The following is a 24,311-nucleotide window of genomic DNA, read 5'->3' as shown; positions in this document are numbered from 1 at the left end:
AGGGTAGACTGGGGCTGTGATGAGGACAGGACAGGGTAGACTGGGGCTGTGATGAGGACAGGACAGGGTAGACTGGGGCTGTGATGAGGACAGGGTACAGTACATGGAGGCTGTGATGAGGACAGGGTACAGTACATGGAGGCTGTGATGAGGACAGGGTACAGTACATGGAGGCTGTGATGAGGACAGAGCAGGGTACACTGGGGCTGTGATGAGGACAGAGCAGGGTACACTGGGGCTGTGATGAGGACAGAGCAGGGTACACTGGGGCTGTGACGAGGACAGGGCAGGGTACACTGGGGGTGTGACGAGGACAGGGCAGGGTACACTGGGGCTGTGACGAGGACAGGGCAGGGTACACTGGGGCTGTGATGAGGACAGGGCAGGGTACACTGGGGCTGTGATGAGGACAGGTTACACGGGGACACGTCCAGTAACCCCCTCCCCTCTTCCCCCTCCCCTTGTTCAGTCATCCAGTAACCCCTCCCCTCTTCCCCCTCCCCTTGTTCAGTCATCCAGTAACCCCTCCCCTTGTTCAGTCATCCAGTAACCCCTCCCCTTGTTCAGTCATCCAGTAACCCCTCCCCTCTTCCCCCTCCCCTTGTTTAGTCATCCAGTAACCCCTCCCCTCTTCCCCCTCCCCTTGTTTAGTCATCCAGTAACCCCTCCCCTCTTCCCCCTCCCCTTGTTTAGTCATCCAGTAACCCCTCCCCTTGTTCAGTCATCATCCAGTAACCCCTCCCCTCTTCCCCCTCCCCTTGTTTAGTCATCCAGTAACCCCTCCCCTTGTTTAGTCATCCAGTAACCCCTCCCCTCTTCCCCCTCCCCTTGTTCAGTCATCCAGTAACCCCTCCCCTCTTCCCCCTCCCCTTGTTCAGTCATCCAGTAACCCCTCCCCTTGTTCAGTCATCATCCAGTAACCCCTCCCCTCTTCCCCCTCCCCTTGTTCAGTCATCCAGTAACCCCTCCCCTTGTTCAGTCATCCAGTAACCCCTCCCCTTGTTCAGTCATCCAGTAACCCCTCCCCTCTTCCCCCTCCCCTTGTTCAGTCATCATCCAGTAACCCCTCCCCTCTTCCCCCTCCCCTTGTTCAGTCATCATCCAGTAACCCCTCCCCTCTTCCCCCTCCCCTTGTTCAGTCATCATCCAGTAACCCCTCCCCTCTTCCCCCTCCCCTTGTTCAGTCATCATCCAGTAACCCCTCCCCTCTTCCCCCTCCCCTTGTTCAGTCATCATCCAGTAACCCCTCCCCTTGTTCAGTCATCATCCAGTAACCCCCTCCCCTCTCCCCTTGTTCAGTCATCATCCAGTAACCCCCTCCCCTTGTTCAGTCATCATCCAGTAACCCCCTTCCCTTGTTTAGTCATCCAGTAACCCCTCCCCTCTTCCCCCTCCCCTTGTTCAGTCATCCAGTAACCCCCTCCCCTTGTTTAGTCATCCAGTAACCCCCTCCCCTTGTTTAGTCATCCAGTAACCCCCTCCCCTTGTTCAGTCATCCAGTAACCCCCTTCCCTTGTTCAGTCATCATCCAGTAACCCCCTCCCCTCTCCCCTTGTTCAGTCATCATCCAGGGCCTCTGTCTTGATGTCGCTGGGCACCCCTCCGGTCCGGGACAGAGCCAGGATGGTGTGGTTGACTGCTGCCATCTCCACGGCCAGAGAGATGGGGTCCTGGTGGTCTCCATGGCCTGGACCATCATCCTAGGAGGAGGAGGGGAGAGATCATCCATATGGAAAGATAGCACACCTTTTATCCTTGTAATGGCTGACTTCTGTGACAGCATTGGCAGTGCATTTTTAAAGTAGTCACTCTCCATTTTAAAGTAGTCACTCTCCATTTTAAAGTAGTCACTCTCCATTTTAAAGTAGTCACTCTCCATTTTAAAGTAGTCACTCTCCATTTTAAAGTAGTCACTCTCCATTTTAAAGTAGTCCATTTCTTGTTCTATTAGTGTACTAGCAGTCCGTACATCAACTAAAATGGTGCACACCACCACCTACTGTGCTGCAGTGTATTGTCTTAGTTATGGAAACTTTGCTCAGGAGTGAGTATAATTCATTGGCTGACCCATCCTGACGACCAGGATGGAATCCTGTGACCCTTCCTTAACCCAAAGCAAAGATGATCAATTATATTGACAAGATAGTTAAGTGACTGCCCTAATGGAGAGATCAGGTGGGGCCATTCTAGCCAATGAGAGGGCGGATACGTGTGAACAGACAACGCCAATATAAAGTAGTATTTTTCAGAAGTTGCCGAAATGTCACGTATGTCCACTTATATCAGTACATTTGTAACAACCTAACCATGACAGCTTCTATTAAATCAAATAAGCCTCACGTAGAAAATTAGAAATACACATTTTTGTTGACTAAATTCAAGAATCATGGACCTCCGTACAACAATTTCTCACTTCGTGGTCAGATTTTTTGTGGACAGATTTTGGGTGGTGTAAACCCTCTCGCTCTGCCTCGTCCTCTCTGCCCATAGCAGGGGCGGCAGGTAGCCTAGAGGTTAGAGCGTTGGGCCAGTAACCGAAAGGTTGCTAGATCAAATCCCCGAGCTGACAAGGAAAATAAAAATGTGTTCTTAACCGACTTGCCTAGTTAAATTTATATAAAAATAAATAGGTTGACTGCTCCTACTGTTTTTTCTTTGGTACTGCAGTTTAACTGACATGGTTTAACTGACATTTAACTGACACTGCAGTTTAACTGACATGGACACAGAGAAGTAAGATTGCAAAATTCTTAATAAGACACTTCAGTCATGGCCTTTGTGCAAAAAATAAAAACATCCATTGAATTATTCAAATAATTGTCGCTGCTCCCTGTGCGCGCTGAGTGCTAGTGTGCATGTGATGTTGGTCCGTACAACCCGGATAGAGACAATGCATGAATCGGCGTACGCAAACCTGAGTAGATTTCCTTGAAAACAACGGGCGGACATCTTGGACGCGGTCTCCAGTTCTTATTATACCTCAGTGGTCCCACCCACATGACTACTTCAAAATGGAGATAGCCCTAGTAGTGACTACGGTAATCTGAGCATATTGACTGGGGGGAAAATGCTGCCCGTCTAACATGGGACTCTGGTTAGGGAGGTGAACAGGCAGAGATGTAGTTATCCAATAATACATGAGGCCATGTGTTATGACATATGGACTTGTGTATTATTGCTTTTATACAACGGGTTAACAGAATTAAAAAAGGGAGATTCTTTCCCAAACCATATATTTTTCAACAAAACACAATGCTACATTCACAAACACTGGTTGTCAAGTGCAATTTTAGGAGTTCTCTGGTCGTTAGTTCTATTCCTATTGACTGCCATGTAAAGCAAAACAACACAAGCGCTGGTTGATAGCAACCTGCAAAGTTCTGAAACTATCGGAAACCAAAATGGTTGCTATGGAAGCTCTTCCCCCACTTGCTAGCTAGCCAACTACACAGCTAACACAATCACTTCAGACTGAAGCTAGCAAGACAGCAAACTAGCTGCATTTCGTTTCATTTTATTTTTTTATATTTTTTTATTGACATTTCTTTATAAAAATGACGCTGATTCATGATTGACTGGCTGAAACACTGTCTCGTCCCGACTCCCAACACCTTCATTATTATAGGACACAGTGGAGATTGAATTTTAATATTGCAACAATGTTGTAAATGTCGGAGATAATGTCAAGACGGTTTTTACAGTGGAGATCAAGTTTATAAATTGCATGGCTGGGCATTTGAAACTGTGGTCCCTGGTCCTGGCTGCATACCTGTGTGGGTGAAGTGGGCTCCAGCCTGTAGAAGCCAAAGGGTCTGGCCATGGGTCTCTTGTCGAAGTAGGGCAGGTCACAGGCCTGTTCTGTGTAGTCGCCTCCATCGATGTCGTCGCTGTTGGAGTGTCCTCCAGGACTCTGGACGTCTATCCCATGGCTCTCCAAGATCGTGGCTTCTTGAGAAAACAGAATATATTTCATGATGTGTAGCCTAGCATGTTGTGCTAAATCTTGACTTATTATAGGGTAAACATTATAATAAGCCGACTCAATGTTTGCAGCCATAGGTGATAATATCGTTCTAGGAACTGATCCGTCGTCAGTATTGTGGAATAATCATAATGTTAATGTAAGAGTTGAATGGAGAACACTGATCCGAGAACAGTTCTTCCTTTCTCTCCATTCAGTATCAACACATGCCTCAACGACTCACTTCTGAAACATTTTCTCTGCGTGGTGTTTTGGGAAACTTATGTTACGTCTTCGGGCCTTTGTAGGAAAGACGTATTGTTTAAACACTCCTAAGCCGAAGTTCCATCACTATCGAGAAACCGAGCCCTGGATCTTTGTCTTTATTACAACAGATACCCAGCGTCCCCAATCCCCCATCACCAATATTATCCCAGCGTCCCCAATCCCACGTCACCAATATTAGCCCAGCGTCCCCAATCCCACATCACCAATATTAGCCCAGCGTCCCCAATACCACGTCACCAATATTAGCCCAGCGTCCCCAATATTAGCCCAGCGTCCCCAATCACCAATATTAGCCCAGCGTCCCCAATCCCACGTCCCCAATCCCACATCACCAATATTAGCCCAGCGTCCCCAATCCCACGTCACCAATATTAGCCCAGCGTCCCCAATCCCACGTCACCAATATTAGCCCAGCGTCCCCAATCCCACGTCACCAATATTATCCCAGCGTCCCCAATCCCACGTCACCAATATTATCCCAGCGTCCCCAATCCCACATCACCAATATTATCCCAGCGTCCCCAATCCCACATCACCAATATTATCCCAGCGTCCCCAATCCCACATCACCAATATTATCCCACGTCCCCAATCCCACGTCCCCAATATTATCCCACGTCCCCAATCCCACGTCACCAATATTAGCCCAGCGTCACCAATATTATCCCAGCGTCCCCAATCACCAATATTATCGCACGTCCCCAATCCCACATCACCAATATTATCCCACGTCCCCAATCCCACATCACCAATATTATCCCACGTCCCCAATCCCACATCACCAATATTATCCCAGCGTCCCCAATCCCACGTCCCCAATATTATCCCAGCGTCCCCAATCCCACGTCCCCAATATTAGCCCAGCGTCACCAATATTATCCCAGCGTCCCCAATCCCACATCACCAATATTATCCCAGCGTCCCCAATCCCACGTCCCCAATATTATCCCACGTCCCCAATCCCACATCACCAATATTAGCCCAGCGTCACCAATATTATCCCAGCGTCCCCAATCCCACATCACCAATATTATCCCACGTCACCAATATTATCCCAGCGTCCCCAATCCCACATCACCAATATTATCCCAGCGTCCCCAATCCCACGTCCCCAATATTATCCCAGCGTCCCCAATCCCACGTCCCCAATATTATCCCAGCGTCCCCAATCCCACGTCACCAATATTAGCCCAGCGTCACCAATATTATCCCAGCGTCCCCAATCCCACATCACCAATATTATCCCAGCGTCCCCAATCCCACGTCCCCAATATTATCCCACGTCCCCAATCCCACATCACCAATATTATCCCAGCGTCCCCAATCCCACATCACCAATATTAGCCCAGCGTCACCAATATTATCCCAGCGTCCCCAATCCCACATCACCAATATTATCCCACGTCCCCAATCCCACATCACCAATATTATCCCAGCGTCCCCAATCCCACATCACCAATATTATCCCAGCGTCCCCAATCCCACGTCACCAATATTATCCCAGCGTCCCCAATCCCACATCACCAATATTATCCCAGCGTCCCCAATCCCACATCACCAATATTATCCCAGCGTCCCCAATCCCACATCACCAATATTATCCCAGCGTCCCCAATCCCACATCACCAATATTATCCCAGCGTCCCCAATCCCACATCACCAATATTATCCCAGCGTCCCCAATCCCACGTCACCAATATTATCCCAGCGTCCCCAATCCCACGTCCCCAATATTATCCCAGCGTCCCCAATCCCACGTCACCAATATTAGCCCAGCGTCACCAATATTATCCCAGCGTCCCCAATCCCACATCACCAATATTATCCCAGCGTCCCCAATCCCACGTCCCCAATATTATCCCACGTCCCCAATCCCACATCACCAATATTATCCCAGCGTCCCCAATCCCACATCACCAATATTAGCCCAGCGTCACCAATATTATCCCAGCGTCCCCAATCCCACATCACCAATATTATCCCACGTCCCCAATCCCACATCACCAATATTATCCCAGCGTCCCCAATCCCACATCACCAATATTATCCCAGCGTCCCCAATCCCACGTCACCAATATTATCCCAGCGTCCCCAATCCCACATCACCAATATTATCCCAGCGTCCCCAATCCCACATCACCAATATTATCCCAGCGTCCCCAATCCCACATCACCAATATTATCCCAGCGTCCCCAATCCCACATCACCAATATTATCCCAGCGTCCCCAATCCCACATCACCAATATTAGCCCACGTCCCCAATCCCACATCACCAATATTAGCCCAGCGTCCCCAATCCCACGTCCCCAATCCCACATCACCAATATTAGCCCAGCGTCCCCAATCCCACGTCACCAATATTAGCCCAGCGTCCCCAATCCCACGTCACCAATATTATCCCAGCGTCCCCAATATTAGCCCAGCGTCCCCAATCCCACATCACCAATATTATCCCACGTCCCCAATCCCACATCACCAATATTATCCCAGCGTCCCCAATCCCACGTCACCAATATTAGCCCACGTCCCCAATCCCACGTCACCAATATTATCCCAGCGTCCCCAATCCCACGTCACCAATATTATCCCAGCGTCCCCAATCCCACGTCACCAATATTATCCCAGCGTCCCCAATCCCACATCACCAATATTATCCCATGTCCCCAATCCCACGTTACCAATATTAGCCCAGCGTCCCCAATCCCACGTCCCCAATCCCACATCACCAATATTATCCCACGTCCCCAATCCCACATCACCAATATTATCCCACGTCCCCAATCCCACATCACCAATATTATCCCACGTCCCCAATCCCACGTCACCAATATTATCCCACGTCCCCAATCCCACGTCCCCAATATTAGCCCAGCGTCCCCAATCCCACGTCACCAATATTAGCCCAGCGTCCCCAATCCCACATCACCAATATTAGCCCAGCGTCCCCAATCCCACATCACCAATATTAGCCCAGCGTCCCCAATCCCACGTCCCCAATCCCACATCACCAATATTAGCCCAGGGTCCCCAATCCCACATCCCCAATATTAGCCCAGCGTCCCCAATCCCACATCCCCAATATTAGCCCAGCGTCCCCAATATTAGCCCAGCGTCCCCAATATTAGCCCAGCGTCCCCAATATTAGCCCAGCGTCCCCAATATTAGCCCAGCGTCCCCAATATTAGCCCAGCGCCCCCAATATTAGCCCAGCGTTACCAATATTAGCCCGTCTCTTGATCTCTTTGCGTCGGTTGGCAAACCAGTTGTAGACTTTGAGGGATGTGACTCTCTCCAGGTCCGAAAGCTTCTTCCCTGGAATAAAACATTCCACAAATTATTACTGCATATAGTAAATTATATTCCTTAGGGAAAAGTATGCTGATTTGTATTTTATTTACTTTTTTAAATAAGAATTTAGCAGACGCTCTTATCCAGAGCAACTCACAATCAGTGCATTCAACTTAAGGTAGCTAGGTAAGACAAATAACCAACCTCATACCACAGTCATTTTAAGTTCAATTTTACTCAACAAAGTAGCTATCAGCAAAATCAGGTCCTAGTAAGAAAAGAGGTGCATGTGTTAGGACAAGAAAAGCCAGTACAACGGTAAGGTGGACAGAAGGAAATACCTGGTTTCTGGATGACCGCGTTGCAGGCGTTGGCGATCTCCTCTCTCTTGGCTTCGTCAGGGTACTGGTTGTCATTGAAGTAGCTGAGGAGAAGAGGCGGTTGTCATGGCAAAACACCGATTCAGGTAGTATTCCAAATGGTACCCTATTCCCACCACTCTCCTCGCCCCCCTTCTCAAAACCCATTGGATGAGATGAGGAGAGGTCACCCTTGACCTTCTCATCCAATGGGTTATGAGAAGAGAGGCCGCAAGGCTGAGATTCTACCCTATGTAGTGCACTACTTTTGACAAGTGCCCTCTCCTCACATCTCCTGCCCTCTGCCAACTAGTTATCTCCCCACTTTCCCCCTCACCCCCTCATCCTAACCTCTCCATCACAGCTAGACATTCCTTCCTCCAGGTAAAGCGACTCCCACGCCGAAGACGGAAGCTCCCGGGGCCGGTGCTTATAGGGGGCGGGGTCTGTCTCCACTCCATCTCCTCCAGAGCCATGGGGGCAGGGCACATGTTTAGAGTGGCACCTGGAGGAGCCAATAGAGAGAAAGCATTAAGTTAAGCCTTTATAACATGTCTCGTATTCACTGGACACCAAATGGAACCAAACAGGCTGAAATTGTTTTAGTTTAGAGACAGAGAGCGAGGGAGACAGAGAGCGAGCGAGACAGAGAGCGAGCGAGACAGAGAGCGAGGGAGCGAGGGAGACAGAGAGCGAGCGAGACAGAGAGCGAGGGAGCGAGGGAGACAGAGAGCGAGCGAGCGAGGGAGACAGAGAGCGAGCGAGCGAGGGAGACAGAGAGCGAGCGAGACAGAGCGAGCGACAGAGAGAGAGACAGAGAGAGAGACAGAGAGAGGTGTACCTGGGGTGGTTTTCTCGAGCTGGTACCAGCGGTAGAAAGCTCTCTTCTTCTGTTCGCTGAGGTCAGAGCCGTGCTGGAGCAACCAATGAGAGATCCTGCTCTGACTGATTCCTGGAACCACACAGACAGGCACACAGGCACCACACAGTTAAAAACAGCAGTCCTACCAGCCAATAAACACACACCTTCCACTGAGACTTAGCTACAATTCTCTTCGCTGTATGTGTTATCACTCTACTGCCTATATATACACGCATTACTAATGTAGCTATCACTGTACTGCATATAGAAATACACTAAAGTTTTCTAACACCTAGTCATTCAAGGGTTTTTCCTCATTTTTACTGTTTTCTACATTGTAGAATAATAATGAAGACATCAAAACTATGAAATAACATGGAATCATGTAGTAACCAAAAAAAGTGTTAAACAAATCAAAATATATTTTATATTTGAGATTCTTCAAATAGCCACCCTTTGCCTTGATGACAGCTTTGCGCACACTTGGCATTCTCTCAACCAGCTTCACCTGGAATGCTTTTCCAACAGTCTTGAAGGAGTTCCCACCTATGCTGAGCACTTGTTGGCTGCTTTTCATTCACTCTGCAGTCCAACTCATCCCAAACCATCTCAATTGGGTTGAGGTCAGGTGATTGTGTAGGCCAGGTCATCTGATGCAGCATTCCATCACTCTGCTTGGTCAAATAGCCCTTACAGTCTGGAGGTGTGTGTTGGGTCATTGTCCTGTTGAAAAACAAATGATAGTCCCACTAAGCCCAAGCCAGATTGGATGGCGTATCGCTGCAGAATGCTGTGGTAGTCATGCTGGTTAAGTGTGCCTTGAATTCAAAATAAATCACTGACAGTGTCACCAGCAAAGCAGCCCCACACCACCTCCTCCATGCTTCACGGTGGGAACCACACATGCAGAGATCATCCTTTCACCTACTCTGCGTCTCACAACGACAAGGCGGTTGGAACCAAAAATCTCCAATTTGGACTCATCAGACCAAAGGACAGATTTCCACCGGTCTTGTGTCCATTGCTCGTGTTTCTTGGCCCAAGCAAGTCTCTTCTTCTTATTGGTGTCCTTTAGTAGTGGTTTCTTTGCAGTAATTCGACCATGAAGGCCTGATTTACACAGTCTCCTCTGAACAGTTGATGTTGAGACGTGTCTGTTACTTTTTATTTGGGCTGCAATCCGAGGTGCAGTTAACTCTAATGAATGATAAAAATGACAGACCTCTACATGCTTTGTAAGTAGGAAAACCTGCAAAATCGGCAGTGTATCAAATACTTGTTCTCTCCACTGTGTGTGTGTGTGTGTGTGTGTGTGTGTGTGTGTTGTGTGTGTGTGTGTATATAAATAAAACACACTACTGTTCAAAGGTTTGGGGTCACTTAGATGTCCTTGTTTGACAGAAAAGCACATTTTTTGTCCATTAAAATATCAAATTGATCAGAAATACAGTGTAGACATTGTTAATGTTGTAAATGACTTTTGTAGCTGACATGGCTGATTTTTAATGGAATATCCACATAGGCGTACAGAGGCCCGTTATCGGCAACCAAAACTCGTGTGTTCCAATGGCACGTTGTGTTAGCTAATCCAAGTTTATAATTTTAAAAGGCTAATTGATCATTAGAAAACCCTTTAACAATTATGTTAGCACAGCTAAAAACTGTTCTGAATTAGATGAAAGCTGAAATCTGTTGTTCTGATTAAAGAAGCAATAAAACTGGCCTTCTTTAGACTAGTTGAGTATCTGGAGCATCAGCATTTGTGGGTTCCATTACAGGCTCAAAATGGCCAGAAACCGAAGCACTTTCTAAGTGACCCCAAACTTTTGAACGGCAGTGTGAGTGCACACACACACACACACACACACACACACACACACACACACACACACACACACACAACCCTAATGTAGCGGTCACTGTACTGCCCATATACTGAAATAGATGTCTGATGAAAAAGGCTATTCAATTCAATCCTGTCTGTTAGAAAGTTGATTGCTGTGTCAGGCTTGTAGTGCGAGGGGTTGTCAATTATAGTGGAAGCTTCACGGTCTTACTGACCTGGGCCGCCACAGAATGTGTGTGTGTGTCCTCACTGACCTGTGACCTGAGCCACCACAGCCTGAGAGATTCTCCTGTTTCCCAGAAAGGACTTGATCTCTTCCTTGACGATACTGCTGTCCCTCCTGCGCACACACACACACACACACACACACACTATAAACATAGTTATGTTTGCTTTGTAAAACATGGACCAGTGTGTTTCTACTACCATGTAGTTGGGTGTCCAACCTCTAAAAAAACTAAATGGGCCAAACTCGATGTCTCTGTCATAATCCCTTCAAATGTTATTGGAGTTTAACCCTTGTAGGATGTCCAGAATTAGGGAAACTAAATCAACGGAGGCCAGAGGAGAAAAAAAAAGGTGGATAAACGTGAGTTAATTTGAATTGCGTCAGCTAGGCTAGACGCTGTGAGAAAACTGAGGCTGCTGGTCACCTGACAGGTTCACTGTTAAACTGGTCATCTTTCTTCTACATTCCTCAGGACATAAAACTAGAGGTAAGACAGACACTCAGTATTTGAGTTTACGCTTTTCTATATTAAGTCCTGTTCTTCTTCAACGATTTCTCACAAAAACAAGCACATCTGTTAAATGTCAACGGCGCAACAAGCTTTTTATTTTCCAAGCGGTTTAACGTTTAACTCGGCTCGTGTCACGCTAATTCAAAATGAAAAAACCTGCCAAGTTACGAGAAACCTGCACCGTTATGTCAACAGAGCTTGGTGCTTATTATGGGATGTATTAGGTTACAAAACCCACTTTTTTTTTTTTTGATACAATGTGAATGACATGTTAGAGAAAGATCCCACGGAAGGATTCAGAACATGAAGAATCTATATTCCTCTTGTTGAAATGGATTTTGTAACATAAGGAAGTCAAATTTCATCTCCAAAGCCCGTTTTTCTGAGCAGAGCGGGCAGAGACCCAACCCACGCGCGGGCGGGCAGAGACCCAACCCACGCGCGGGCAGAGACCCAACCCACGCGCGGGCAGAGACCCAACCCACGCGCGGGCAGAGACCCAACCCACGCGCGGGCAGAGACCCAACCCACGCGCGGGCAGAGACCCAACCCACGCGCGGGCAGAGACCCAACCCACGCGCGGGCAGAGACCCAACCCACGCGCGGGCAGAGACCCAACCCACGCGCGGGCAGAGACCCAACCCACGCGCGGGCAGAGACCCAACCCACGCGCGGGCAGAGACCCAACCCACGCGCGGGCAGAGACCCAACCCACGCGCGGGCAGAGACCCAACCCACGCGCGGGGCAGAGACCCAACCCACGCGCGGGCAGAGACCCAACCCACGCGCGGGCAGAGACCCAACCCACGCGCGGGCAGAGACCCAACCCACGCGCGGGCAGAGACCCAACCCACGCGCGGGCAGAGACCCAACCCACGCGCGGGCAGAGACCCAACCCACGCGCGGGCAGAGCGGGCGGACGCGCGGGCAGAGCGGGCGGACGCGCGGGCAGAGCGGGCGGACGCGCGGGCAGAGCGGGCGGACGCGCGGGCAGAGCGGCGCGGACGCGCGGGCAGAGCGGGCGGACGCGCGGGCAGAACGGGCGGACACCCCCACGCGCGGGCAGAGCGGGCGGACACCCCCACGCGCGGGCAGAGCGGGCGGACACCCCCACGCGCGGGCAGAGCGGGCGGACACCCCCACGCGCGGGCAGAGCGGGCGGACACCCACACGCGCGGGCACTCCTGTGCACTCCTTGCCTACTGCAGTTTCCCTTCAGTGGGCTGAAAGTGGGGACCTGTGTAGAAAAAGAGCCTGATCTGACCAGATGGAAGACGAGGTGTACAGCCGTCGCTGTCCTGCAGGTGCTCACTATTCCTCTACTCCTCCTATTTCCCAGATCCAATGAGTCACGCCGCCTCCTCCCTTATCGAGGCGCAGCTAAAATTAGCGAGACCCACAAAGACGGCTGCTTATCGACACTACGAGGCTACGTCCCAAATAGCACCCTATTGCCTATATAGTGCACTACTTTAAACCAGAGCACTATGGAACTTGTTCAAAAGTAGTGCACTATATCGGGATTAGGATGACATCTGGGACTGGCTCGAAATGGTGAGTGGAGGAGGAGGAGGGAGGGTGGAGGAGGAGGGCGGGTGGTGAGTGGAGGAGGGTGGAGGGCGGGTGGAGGAGGAGGGCGGGTGGAGGAGGAACGTGGAGGAGGAGGGCGGGTGGAGGAGGAACGTGGAGGAGGAGGGCGGGTGGAGGAGGAACGTGGAGGAGGAGGGCGGGTGGAGGAGGAACGTGGAGGAGGAGGGCGGGTGGTGAGTGGAGGAGGAGGGCGGGTGGTGAGTGGAGGAGGAGGGTGGGTGGAGGAGGGAGGGTGGAGGAGGGTGGGTGGAGGAGGGAGGGTGGAGGAGGAGGGTGGAGGAGGAGGGTGGAGGAGGAGGAGGGTGGAGGGCGGGTGGTGAGTGGAGGAGGAGGGTGGGTGGAGGAGGGAGGGTGGAGGAGGGTGGAGGGCGGGTGGTGAGTGGAGGAGGAGGAGGAAGAGGGTACCAACAGCTAAACCCAGCAGAGCTGAGAAAACAGAAGGAAACAGGCACATTAACGGGCGATCTGCAGTTTAAAAGTACAAAAATGGATGCACCAATAGTAGATTCCTCCTTTAAGATAATATCCGTAGTATAGAGGATAACGTGGGGGTGTGGAACACAGCACCATCCAACCACACAGCAGCACTCTGCAACATGAGACTGATCCCAGGGAGAGTGTTTCTGAACGCTGCTTCCCTTACAGGACATTATGGAATATAATGCACCTTCTAAGAGGAGGGGGCAGGCATGGTACCAGGGCTTTTAACATTATAGTTACTGTACATCACAGCTATGCATTCTTCCTGTTATCCTTGTAACATAACAGACGCATACATCAAGAGTCCTACGGCAGGACGACTGTTCGCATACATTTTGATTTGGGTGGCTCCCAGACTTAATAACAGTTAGTAAATAGCTAAAGTGGTAGCCTAAAATGTTTTCATGCTTTTTAAGTGTGTGAAAGACAGTGCATACATGACTGACACAGTCCTGGTGGTGGTGGACTGGTGTATAAACTGATACAGTCCTGGTGGTGGTGGACTGGTGTATAAACTGATACAGTCCTGGTGGTGGTGGACTGGTGTATAAACTGATATAGTCCTGGTGGTGGTGGTGGACTGGTGTATAAACTGACACAGTCCTGGTGGTGGTGGACTGGTGTATAAACTGACACAGTCCTGATGGTGGTGGACTGGTGTATAAACTGACAGTCCTGGTGGTGGTGGACTGGTGTATAAACTGACAGTCCTGGTGGTGGTGGACTGGTGTATAAACTGATACAGTCCTGGTGATGGTGGACTGGTGTATAAACTGACACAGTCCTGGTGGTGGTGGACTGGTGTATAAACTGACACAGTCCTGATGGTGGTGGACTGGTGTATAAACTGACACAGTCCTGGTGGTGGTGGACTGGTGTATAAACTGACACAGTCCTGGTGGTGGTGGACTGGTGTATAAACTGATACAGTCCTGGTGGTGGTGGTGGACTGGTGTATAAACTGACACAGTCCTGGTGGTGGTGGACTGGTGTATAAACTGACAGTCCTGGTGATGGTGGACTGGTGTATAAACTGACACAGTCCTGGTGGTGGTGGACTGGTGTATAAACTGACACAGTCCTGATGGTGGTGGACTGGTGTATAAACTGACACAGTCCTGGTGGTGGTGGACTGGTGTATAAACTGACACAGTCCTGGTAGTGGTGGACTGGTGTATAAACTGACACAGTCCTGGTGGTGGTGGACTGGTGTATAAACTGACAGTCCTGGTGATGGTGGACTGGTGTATAAACTGACACAGTCCTGGTGGTGGTGGTGGACTGGTGTATAAACTGACAGTCCTGGTGATGGTGGACTGGTGTATAAACTGACACAGTCCTGGTGGTGGTGGACTGGTGTATAAACTGACACAGTCCTGGTGGTGGTGGACTGGTGTATAAACTGACAGTCCTGGTGATGGTGGACTGGTGTATAAACTGACAGTCCTGGTGATGGTGGACTGGTGTATAAACTGACAGTCCTGGTGGTGGTGGTGGACTGGTGTATAAACTGACACAGTCCTGGTGGTGGTGGACTGGTGTATAAACTGACACAGTCCTGGTGATGGTGGACTGGTGTATAAACTGACACAGTCCTGGTGATGGTGGACTGGTGTATAAACTGACACAGTCCTGGTGATGGTGGACTGGTGTATAAACTGACAGTCCTGGTGATGGTGGACTGGTGTATAAACTGACAGTCCTGGTGATGGTGGACTGGTGTATAAACTGACAGTCCTGGTGATGGTGGACTGGTGTATAAACTGACAGTCCTGGTGGTGGTGGACTGGTGTATAAACTGACAGTCCTGGTGGTGGTGGACTGGTGTATAAACTGATACAGTCCTGGTGGTGGTGGACTGGTGTATAAACTGACACGTCCTGGTGGTGGTGGACTGGTGTATAAACTGACACAGTCCTGGTGGTGGTGGTGGACTGGTGTATAAACTGACACAGTCCTGGTGGTGGTGGACTGGTGTATAAACTGACACAGTCCTGGTGGTGGTGGACTGGTGTATAAACTGACACAGTCCTGGTGATGGTGGACTGGTGTATAAACTGACACAGTCCTGGTGGTGGTGGACTGGTGTATAAACTGACACAGTCCTGGTGATGGTGGTGGACTGGTGTATAAACTGACACAGTCCTGGTGGTGGTGGACTGGTGTATAAACTGACAGTCCTGATGGTGGTGGACTGGTGTATAAACTGACACAGTCCTGGTGATGGTGGACTGGTGTATAAACTGACACAGTCCTGGTGGTGGTGGACTGGTGTATAAACTGACAGTCCTGATGGTGGTGGACTGGTGTATAAACTGACACAGTCCTGGTGGTGGTGGACTGGTGTATAAACTGACACAGTCCTGGTGGTGGTGGACTGGTGTATAAACTGACACAGTCCTGGTGGTGGTGGACTGGTGTATAAACTGACACAGTCCTGGTGGTGGTGGTGGACTGGTGTATAAACTGACAGTCCTGGTGATGGTGGACTGGTGTATAAACTGACACAGTCCTGGTGGTGGTGGACTGGTGTATAAACTGACACAGTCCTGGTGGTGGTGGACTGGTGTATAAACTGACACAGTCCTGGTGGTGGTGGTGGACTGGTGTATAAACTGACACAGTCCTGGTGATGGTGGACTGGTGTATAAACTGACAGTCCTGGTGATGGTGGACTGGTGTATAAACTGACAGTCCTGGTGGTGGTGGACTGGTGTATAAACTGACACAGTCCTGGTGGTGGTGGACTGGTGTATAAACTGACACAGTCCTGGTGATGGTGGACTGGTGTATAAAATGATACAGTTCTGATGGTGGACTGGTGTATAAACTGATACAGTCCTGGTGATGGTGGACTGGTGTATAAAATGATACAGTTCTGATGGTGGACTGGTGTATAAAGTGATACAGTCCTGGTGATGGTGGACTGGTGTATAAAATGATACAGTTCTGATGGTGGACTGGTGTATAAACTGATACAGTCCTGGTGGTGGTGGACTGGTGTATAAACTGATACAGTCCTGGTGATGGTGGACTGGTGTATAAACTGATATAGTCCTGGTGATGGTGGTGGACTGGTGTATAAAATGACATATTGAATATGATCTCTCACAGACTGGGTACCAGTCTGTTTAGCCATCATCACACTTCTTGTCATGCCAAATAGGACGAAAACTGCAAAGTTCAGTACTTCAGGGATATAAAAATAGTTCTATTGACCCCACCGTGACATCATCACTGACCTCATGAGCTCCTCCACCTTGTCATCGATGTCCAGCTCCTCCTCCGTGGCCTCGAACCCGAACGGCCTGACGGCAGCAGCGCTATTCATTGGGTACCGAGGCGGCGAGAGCTTCCCGTTGGGCGTTGCCGCCAGGCTGTCCCGCCCCCCGTTCTGCACCATGGCGACCAGCGACACCGGGGACGAGAGGATGGCAGAGGGCGGGGGCGGGCCGGGTGGTGGGGAGGTGTCGTAGCTGTTGCTAGGCGAGGGGGAGAGCCCGCCACGTGGAGGGAGGTACTGTGTCTGTGTGGCGGTAGAGTTGGTGGAGGATGAGGCCAGGGCGGTGTTGGTAACATTACTGCTCCCAATACCACTGGCGCCATTATTATTATTATTACTAATACAGGAAGAGGATGTTGTTGAGGAGGTGGTGGCGGCAGAAACAGAGGCAGTGTTGTTTGTGGTGGTGCTATTGGGGTCGGACACAGAGCTATTTGCTCCTCCTCCGTAGGAGGTGCGACGGCCGAACTTGTCCCCGTGCTCGCGGTCCAGCCGGTCTAGGGTGTCAAGGGCGTGGAGGATCTCTTGCTTGGTCATGCCCGTACGCCGCAGCCTCTGGAGCAAGTCGATCTGCTCGATGGTGAAGCGAGGCTCGTCTGTGTAATGAGACATCCTGGAGGAGAGGAGGAGGGGGAGGAAGGGACAGAGGTGGGGGGGAGGAAGAAGCGCGTGAGAGAGAAGGAATGAAAAAGTAACAGAGGGGGAGTAGAGGTATGAAGGGAGAAAATAAACGAGGGAGCTTCTTTTGGGAACAGCAGGCAATTCATGTAAAGTCACCTTGAAAGCAGCAGCAGATGCTATCTCATAATCATTCTACTGCTTTAAGACCAATAATACATGCACTTCCCCCGCTGCATGGTTTTCCATAAGCATTTCACTGTGTTATAGAAATCAATATCATCATAACCAGGCTGCGGCACATTTTCCATTTTATGAAGCATTGGCTGGTAATGCATTCAATTCTGACCACTAGATCCATGCTTGCACTTTACATTGGATTTAACTTTCAGTTCTAGAACCACCATACGACAGTGATCTGTAGCCTAATTCCAGCTTCTCGAACCTGACAACTGATCTGGATTTACTTTTAAATGTAAAAAAAAAAAAAGAAAGTTAACTGCCATTTTCATGGTTTACTTAACCCTGGCAGCAGACTATCACACCATTAAAACCTGTCCTCTGCTTGCTACAGTCCTAAACAAATTTCAAATCATGTTGCCTCACTAACTTTTATCATCTATAGCCCATCAACAAGTGATAGAATAGGGACAATTCTGAAAAGGTGTCAGGTGTTGTCTGAACAATTTGTTACAGGGATTCTTCCCTGGCTCTTAGGTGACAGTTAACCTAGACAAGCTGAGGCTCAATCACTGCTATTGTATTCATTACCTACCCACCTGAGCAGGAAATATTTACCCAGTTAACTGTTAACTAGACAGTAGGTTAGTTAACAAAGCTGGGTTAACCAGAAGGAGCACAAAGCTAACAAAAAGGTTAACTTCTAGTTAGACCACAAGACATGGTGTGTGTGTGTGTGAGAGAGACTGTTATACAACTGTAATTTATCCTCAGTTCTGACCAATGTGTATAAACCCATCCTTGGTTGACCTGATGCTTCAGTTGTCTCCTCTCACAGATGGCATAGGCCTGGCTAGCAAACACCACACTGGTCACTACCCACGGTCCTTGGTTTCTGCCCTTCTTTATGCGGTCTAGCATTTCAACTGTGGTGCTGCATGTTTGTTAGGCTCTTTAGGTCTGTAAAAATCTCTCATCATGGCACCACCTACAAAATAAGATTTTTACAACTATATCTTGATTTAGTCATATCGGTGCGTAAAGTAGCTGCATATTTTCTGTGGAGTTACTGCACATCTGCGTAAAGCCCAGATTGAAAACCTAAATAATTCACACCGATAGGAACTTGTTTTACATTAGTCATTCTGCAATGCATTATCGTTAGCTAGTTACTTTGTTGGCAAATTAGGTAAACAAAGGCCGTTGGTAGAGAAAGAAAAGCTGTTGTTGCTACCGTAGTGAAAACAGAGCTAGTACTGGCTAGTTGTTAGCCATTCTAGACAGACCTATCGAGTAAAAATAGACTGGCATAACGACGTTAGCTAGCTACTCCTTGCTAGTTTATTGGCAAGCTAACCAACTCAAAATAACGCATCTGACTTTTAGCTAAATAGTTAATCAGACAACGGTTTGTTTAATTTCACGGGGTGGTTATTTTGACCAGATTGTAAAATAGACAACTGCTAATCCACCATTGAAAATAAATGTATAGGCTAGCTAGCTGATTGTTAAGTCAAGTAGCTAAACGTTTGATCGCTAAAATATATTAAAATGTTACCTTATGTCGCTAGCTATCTCGATGTGCCTCCGTACACTTGACCCTTTAATATTGCACCACCACAAAACAGCGTGTGGCGGGAGAAAACCGCTTATTAACAGAAGAAACACATCGATCAAACCATCAGATTGTAGCAGGAGATGCCCGGCCCTTTTACTAGCTTTCAATCACAAGCGAACTGTTTGCCTTTGTCTGACTGACAACAGCCATATTGATAGAAACACCTTGACGATAATTACATGGGAGTTGTAGTTTAAATGTTGGTCAGCGCGATAACAAGGAACTTTGACACATACAAACTACATGTCCCACCGACAAAATGGAGCATTATAGGTTCCTGGACATATGAAAGCGTAGTTAAATATGTAATGAAATTCAGTTGTAAATAAAACTTGGTAAAGATGTACAGTATACAGTTTATTGTACCACAATATTGATATTAAAAAAGAGATTAGTGGTCATCCCATCGATTTCGTTTAAAAATGTATGTCTAGTTTCCATCTAGAAATAAATGGAACATTCATAGTCAGATCAGACTGAATGCATGTATAAAACATTTGAAAAGTCATTAAAAACAAGCCCAATGTGCAATGTCTTAAACCCCCTAATACATTACATAAATATCAAAATCGGCATACAAAACAGAACCCATCCATGCACAGCAACTATACTGAACAAAAATATAAACGCAAATTGCAACAATTTAAAAAAAATGAGTCGTTCATATAAGAAAATTTGTCAATTGAAATAAATTGCTTAGACACCACAGTATACAGATTTCACATTACTGGGCAGGAGCGCCAACATGGGTGGGCTTAGGAGGCCATAGGCCCACCCACTTGAGAGCCAGGCCCACCCACTCAGAATTAGTTGTTTTTTCCCCCCTAACAAAAAGGTTTTATTACAGACAGAAATACTCCTTAGTGGGCCTCCCGAGTGGCGCAGTGGTCTAAAGGCACTTGAGTCGTCACTACAGACCCGGGTTCGATCCCAGGCTGTGTCGCAGCCGGCCGCGACTGGGAGTCCCATGAGACGGTACACAATTGGCCCGGGTTAGGGGAGGGGTTAGCCGGCCGGGAGGTCCTTGTCCCATCGCGCTCTAGCGACTCCTGTGGTGGGCCGGGCCCATGCACGCTGACACGGTCGCCAGTTGTACGGCGTTTCCTCTGACACGTTGTTACGGCTGGCTTCCGGGTTAAGCGAGCAGTGTGTCAAGAAGCAGTGCGGCTTGGCAGGGTCGTGTGTCAGAGGACGCATGGTTCTCGACCTTCACCTCTCTCAAGTCAGCATGGCAGTTGCAGCGATGGGACAAGAGTGTAACTACCAATTGGGGAGAAAAGGAGGTAAAAAGTATATATAAAAAAAAGTTTCATCAGCTGTCCAGGTGGCCTCAGACGATCCCGCAGGTGAAGAAGCTGGATGTGGATGTCCTGGGCTGACGGGTTGGACATACTGCTAAATTCTTTAAAACGACATTGGAGGTGGCTTATGGTAGAGAAATGAACATTACATTCTCTGGCAACAGCTCTGGTGGACATTCCTGCAGTCAGCATGCCAATTGCATGCTCCCTCAAAACTTGAGACATCTGTGGAATTGTGTGACAAATCTGCACATTTTAGAGTGGCCTTTTATCCCCAGCACCGGTCATGCTGTTTAATCAGCTTCTTGATATGCCACACCTGTCTGGTGGATGGATTACCTTGGCAAAGGAAAAATACTCACTAATAGGGATGTAAAATTTGTGCACAAAACTTGAGAATAATAAGCTTTTTGTACATATGGATAATTTCTGGGACCAACACTTCACATGTTGCGTTATATTTTTGTTCAGTACACATAAAACACATATAGGTTGCATTTTACCTGTCCCACACTATCCCAAAACCTTATTTTTACATTTACGTCATTTAGCAGACGCTCTTATCCAGAGCAACTTACAGTAGTGAATGCATACATTTCAATTCATTTCATTTCCCCCCGTACTGGCCCCCCGTGGGAATCGAACCCACAACCCTGGCGTTGCAAACAACATGCTCTACCAACTGAGCCACAGGGAGGCCTTATAACATAACATCCAAACATAAAATCCTCCAATCAAGCAGTTTAAGTAAAGTTCATACATACAGAATATTTCCTGTTAGCTAAAAACAGATAATCATAACATATTGTTCTACTAACATAGGTAATAACCAGGGTTGGGGCAAATTCCATTTCAATTTCAGTCAATTCAGAAAGTAAACCAAATTCCTAATTGAAAAGCATTGAACAGAATTGGAATTTGTGTATTTCCTGAATTGAAATGGACTTGACCGCCACCCTGGTAAACAATATATGGCACGTGTTATTTGAGAACCTGAGACCAAATCAGGACAAAAAAAATACATTCAGATGATATGAAAGAAAGCTCTGAGGTGAAGTTTCCCCTTGGTCAGGGGTTCTCAAACTGTATGGGGCCTGGGACCACTTTTGTGATAGAAAATTCAACAAGGACCTGCTCATAATCAGAAGACATCCCCAGTGTGTTAAAAACAGCCTACAAGGAGTTTTAGTTTTACTATGACGCCTGCAGTGCATAGCTGAACAAACCAAGTCTAGGGCCCGGAGAAAGAACATTTAAAAAGGCCCGCCTCTTGGCATCAGAGAAAAAATGTTGCAGTTTTCAAACTATTATCCTGGAATTCTACACATTTTGCCACGAGGCAAAGAGCAAACATTGCCATTTTAGAACTTAAATCACAGTGCATTTATGTTAAAAAAAATTTTTTTTATAAAAATAAAAAAGATAACTGGAATACTGTGGATACCAATATCCCTGTGAGCCTCCAGGGAGCCTCCAGGGTTAAGAACATACAATTACAGATTACTACTATTACATGACATTGTATTGTATTAATCACTTTAAACTTATTCCACGGATACCTTGGCCAAAAGTTGTTCAATCTTTTGTTAGTAATATCCGCCCCCCCCCCCCCCAAAAAAAGTAGAAAGTTCTAGCCGCTGACCCCTTGCAGTAGTCTACAGATCCTACTTTGAGAACCCCTGCCCCAGGTCATGTGTCAAACTCATTCCAAAGAGTGCTGGGTGTGTGCAGGTTTTCACGGCCTCCCTTGTACTTGATTGATGAATTAAAGCTAACACACAGCGGTAGGCTTGTCAAACGTTTGCCTGACAGTACTTAGCACCTCCGAACAGTGTCGGCAGTCAATCTCTCTTTTGTGTTCACACAGCAAAGACCTTTGAAGTCGTAAGCCACTGAGCCTTGTTAAAATACTCCAAACCAGAAGGTGGCAGTAGCGTTGTTTGGCAATGCATATCTGTGCGTATTGCCTATGGTCTAGATTCCAAGCTATCTGCGCAAATGTTGCTATTTCGTAGAAAGTAAGGGTCGGGAAGTATCCAGATGTTCATACCGTTTCTGTACCATACCAGGGTACACGGTATTACCGAATGTGCACACAAGGGTGCGCCATTAAAAAAAAACATACAAAAAAAAATGCTCAAAACAATTTAAGCAACAGGGATCTTGATCCATCCAGGAGGATCAATGGCTCTGCTGTAAACAAGAAGTTTGACCTTGACGTCTGGCAAGTTAGCAAACCATTGGTATTGAAAATCATACCAACGGTATTTCGAAATACTCCGATATAAGGTATATCACCCAAGCCTAGTAGAAAGTCTTTGTTGATATTAACCAGATGGCCACAGCTAGATAACTACCTAGCAAGATGACAAAGAAACCATTTCTTTCACTCTCCATAATCCCATACTGCCAGTCCCTTGCCAAATGTTTAGCTTGCTAGCATAACATAGCTAGTTAGCTAAGGACACTGCACTAACTCAGCAGCTAACACAGGTAGCTGTTTCATGGAAACTAGCTAATCCATTGTGATTGAATTATAAGGTCAATACTAGCTACAGTGGTAAGCTTGTTTGGAGGAAGTATTTAGTGTTGTGTGCATTGCGTCTGTGCACTTAGCTAGCTACCCTCTCATAGCCTACATTGCATATGAAGTGTGACTGGCTCATCCGTGGATGTACGGAGAAAATGCCCTATTTTAAAAAATGTTTTATTGGCTCTCCCACTTGGGGGTTGGTGCTCTCTGATTGGTTCAAAGTCAAATTGTTGGCCACTGACGAGCATTGCGATTCTACAAATAGAGTCGGTAGGTTCGTCGATACCAGGTCGGCATGCAGCAGGTACCCCTTTTGTTCTAGCAAGAGAAGGAACGGCCTCCCACTGTTATAAGTACCTATCGGCAGTCTATCGACAGTCAGATTCTCGGTGTGTTTCATGCTTTAAGGTCACTGATTAGTAAGGAACTCCTCTCACCTGGTTGTCTTAGTCTTAATTGAAAGGAAAAACCAAAAACCAGCAGACACTAGGGCCCTTTATGGAATGAGTTTGACACCCCTGCCCTAGGTACAGATCTAGGATCAGCTTCCCCTCCCCCAATACTTACCCTAACCATTAGTGAGGAAAATGCTAAACTGACCCAAGATCAGTGTCTCGGGGCAACTTCACAAAACTGGCTTCGGGATGAAGTTACCCCTAGGTACAGATCTAGAATCTGCATCCCCTCCCCCCCAATACTAACTTTATCCATGAGTGGGGAAAAAGTCAAACTGACCCAAGATCAGTGACTATGGGTAACTTAATCCTACTCCTTGATGCAGCCAGCACCATGAACTGGGCCTCTCCTCTATCTGTCCATCAGTGACTGAACATTTAAAACGAGCACAAGGTGCACCTCTTAGGTCTTGATATGTTGCTGTGGTTTTCGGTTGCGTAGTGTCTAGTACCCACCAGGTTGGGGTCAATCTCGTTTCAATTCCAGCAATTCGGGAAGTAAACTGAAATTCGAATTTTAATTTTCAGGGGGAAATTGAAAATTGGAATTCCAGTTTCCTTCTTGAATTGAAATGAAATAGACCCCAACCCCGCTACTCTCTCCTCTCAGCTGTTCCAGGATTTACGGTTGTCTCCTTTGCGTCCGGCCCCAGCCCCCTCTCCCTTGGCCAGGGCAGTGAGGGCAGCCAGGTTAGGGCTGGACCCTGATAAGTTAGCACTGCGACGCTTCTGCTGCTGTCGACGCTTCTCCTTAGCCCCGCCCCCGACTCCTCCACGGCTCACCCTATCAGGACGCACCAACACCCCGTAACCAGGGTTACAGTGGAAGTAGTGCTTTCCACCCACAGACCCGTCGTTTTTCCCTGGATAGAGAAAGAGCCAGTGAGACATCCAACACTGGGTACGT

The 24,311-nt window shown here is 48.1% G+C and overlaps 2 protein-coding genes across 7 annotated transcripts in view; both read right to left on the bottom strand.

The window, feature by feature from the left end:
- Positions 1–1,415: 1,415 nt before the first annotated feature.
- Positions 1,416–19,307, bottom strand: hmbox1b (homeobox containing 1 b). 2 transcript variants are annotated; one of them, XM_014206182.3, is made up of 9 exons: positions 19,056–19,307; positions 16,659–17,312; positions 10,861–10,946; positions 8,740–8,850; positions 8,250–8,403; positions 7,881–7,963; positions 7,468–7,563; positions 3,770–3,948; positions 1,416–1,700 (listed from the first exon to the last, which is right to left on the bottom strand). In XM_014206182.3, exons 2-9 carry the CDS (start codon positions 17,309–17,311, stop codon positions 1,557–1,559), a joined length of 1,506 nt encoding a protein of 501 aa, XP_014061657.1. In that variant the 5' UTR covers position 17,312; positions 19,056–19,307; the 3' UTR covers positions 1,416–1,556. The 2 variants fall into 2 exon arrangements, with proteins under 2 accessions (XP_014061657.1, XP_014061658.1); XM_014206183.3 differs by having other exon boundaries at positions 3,770–3,945; positions 19,056–19,306.
- Positions 19,308–19,451: 144 nt separating this feature from the next.
- Positions 19,452–24,311, bottom strand: part of LOC106608308 (kinesin-like protein KIF13B) — a 106,110-nt gene continuing 101,250 nt past the window's right edge. For all 5 annotated transcript variants that reach the window (XM_082977068.1, XM_082977066.1, XM_082977069.1 and 2 more), the window contains one exon: positions 19,452–24,267. In XM_082977068.1, the coding sequence (XP_082833194.1) occupies positions 24,011–24,267 (257 nt within the window). In that variant the 3' untranslated portion in view covers positions 19,452–24,010. The remainder of the gene's footprint in view (positions 24,268–24,311) is intronic.

The sequence above is a fragment of the Salmo salar genome, chromosome 06, assembly GCF_965601325.2.
Source record: "Salmo salar chromosome 06, fSalSal1, whole genome shotgun sequence".
Taxonomy (NCBI): domain Eukaryota; kingdom Metazoa; phylum Chordata; class Actinopteri; order Salmoniformes; family Salmonidae; genus Salmo; species Salmo salar.
The sequence above is the reverse complement of the archived record's forward strand: the minus strand, read 5'-3'. Positions and strand labels throughout refer to the sequence as shown.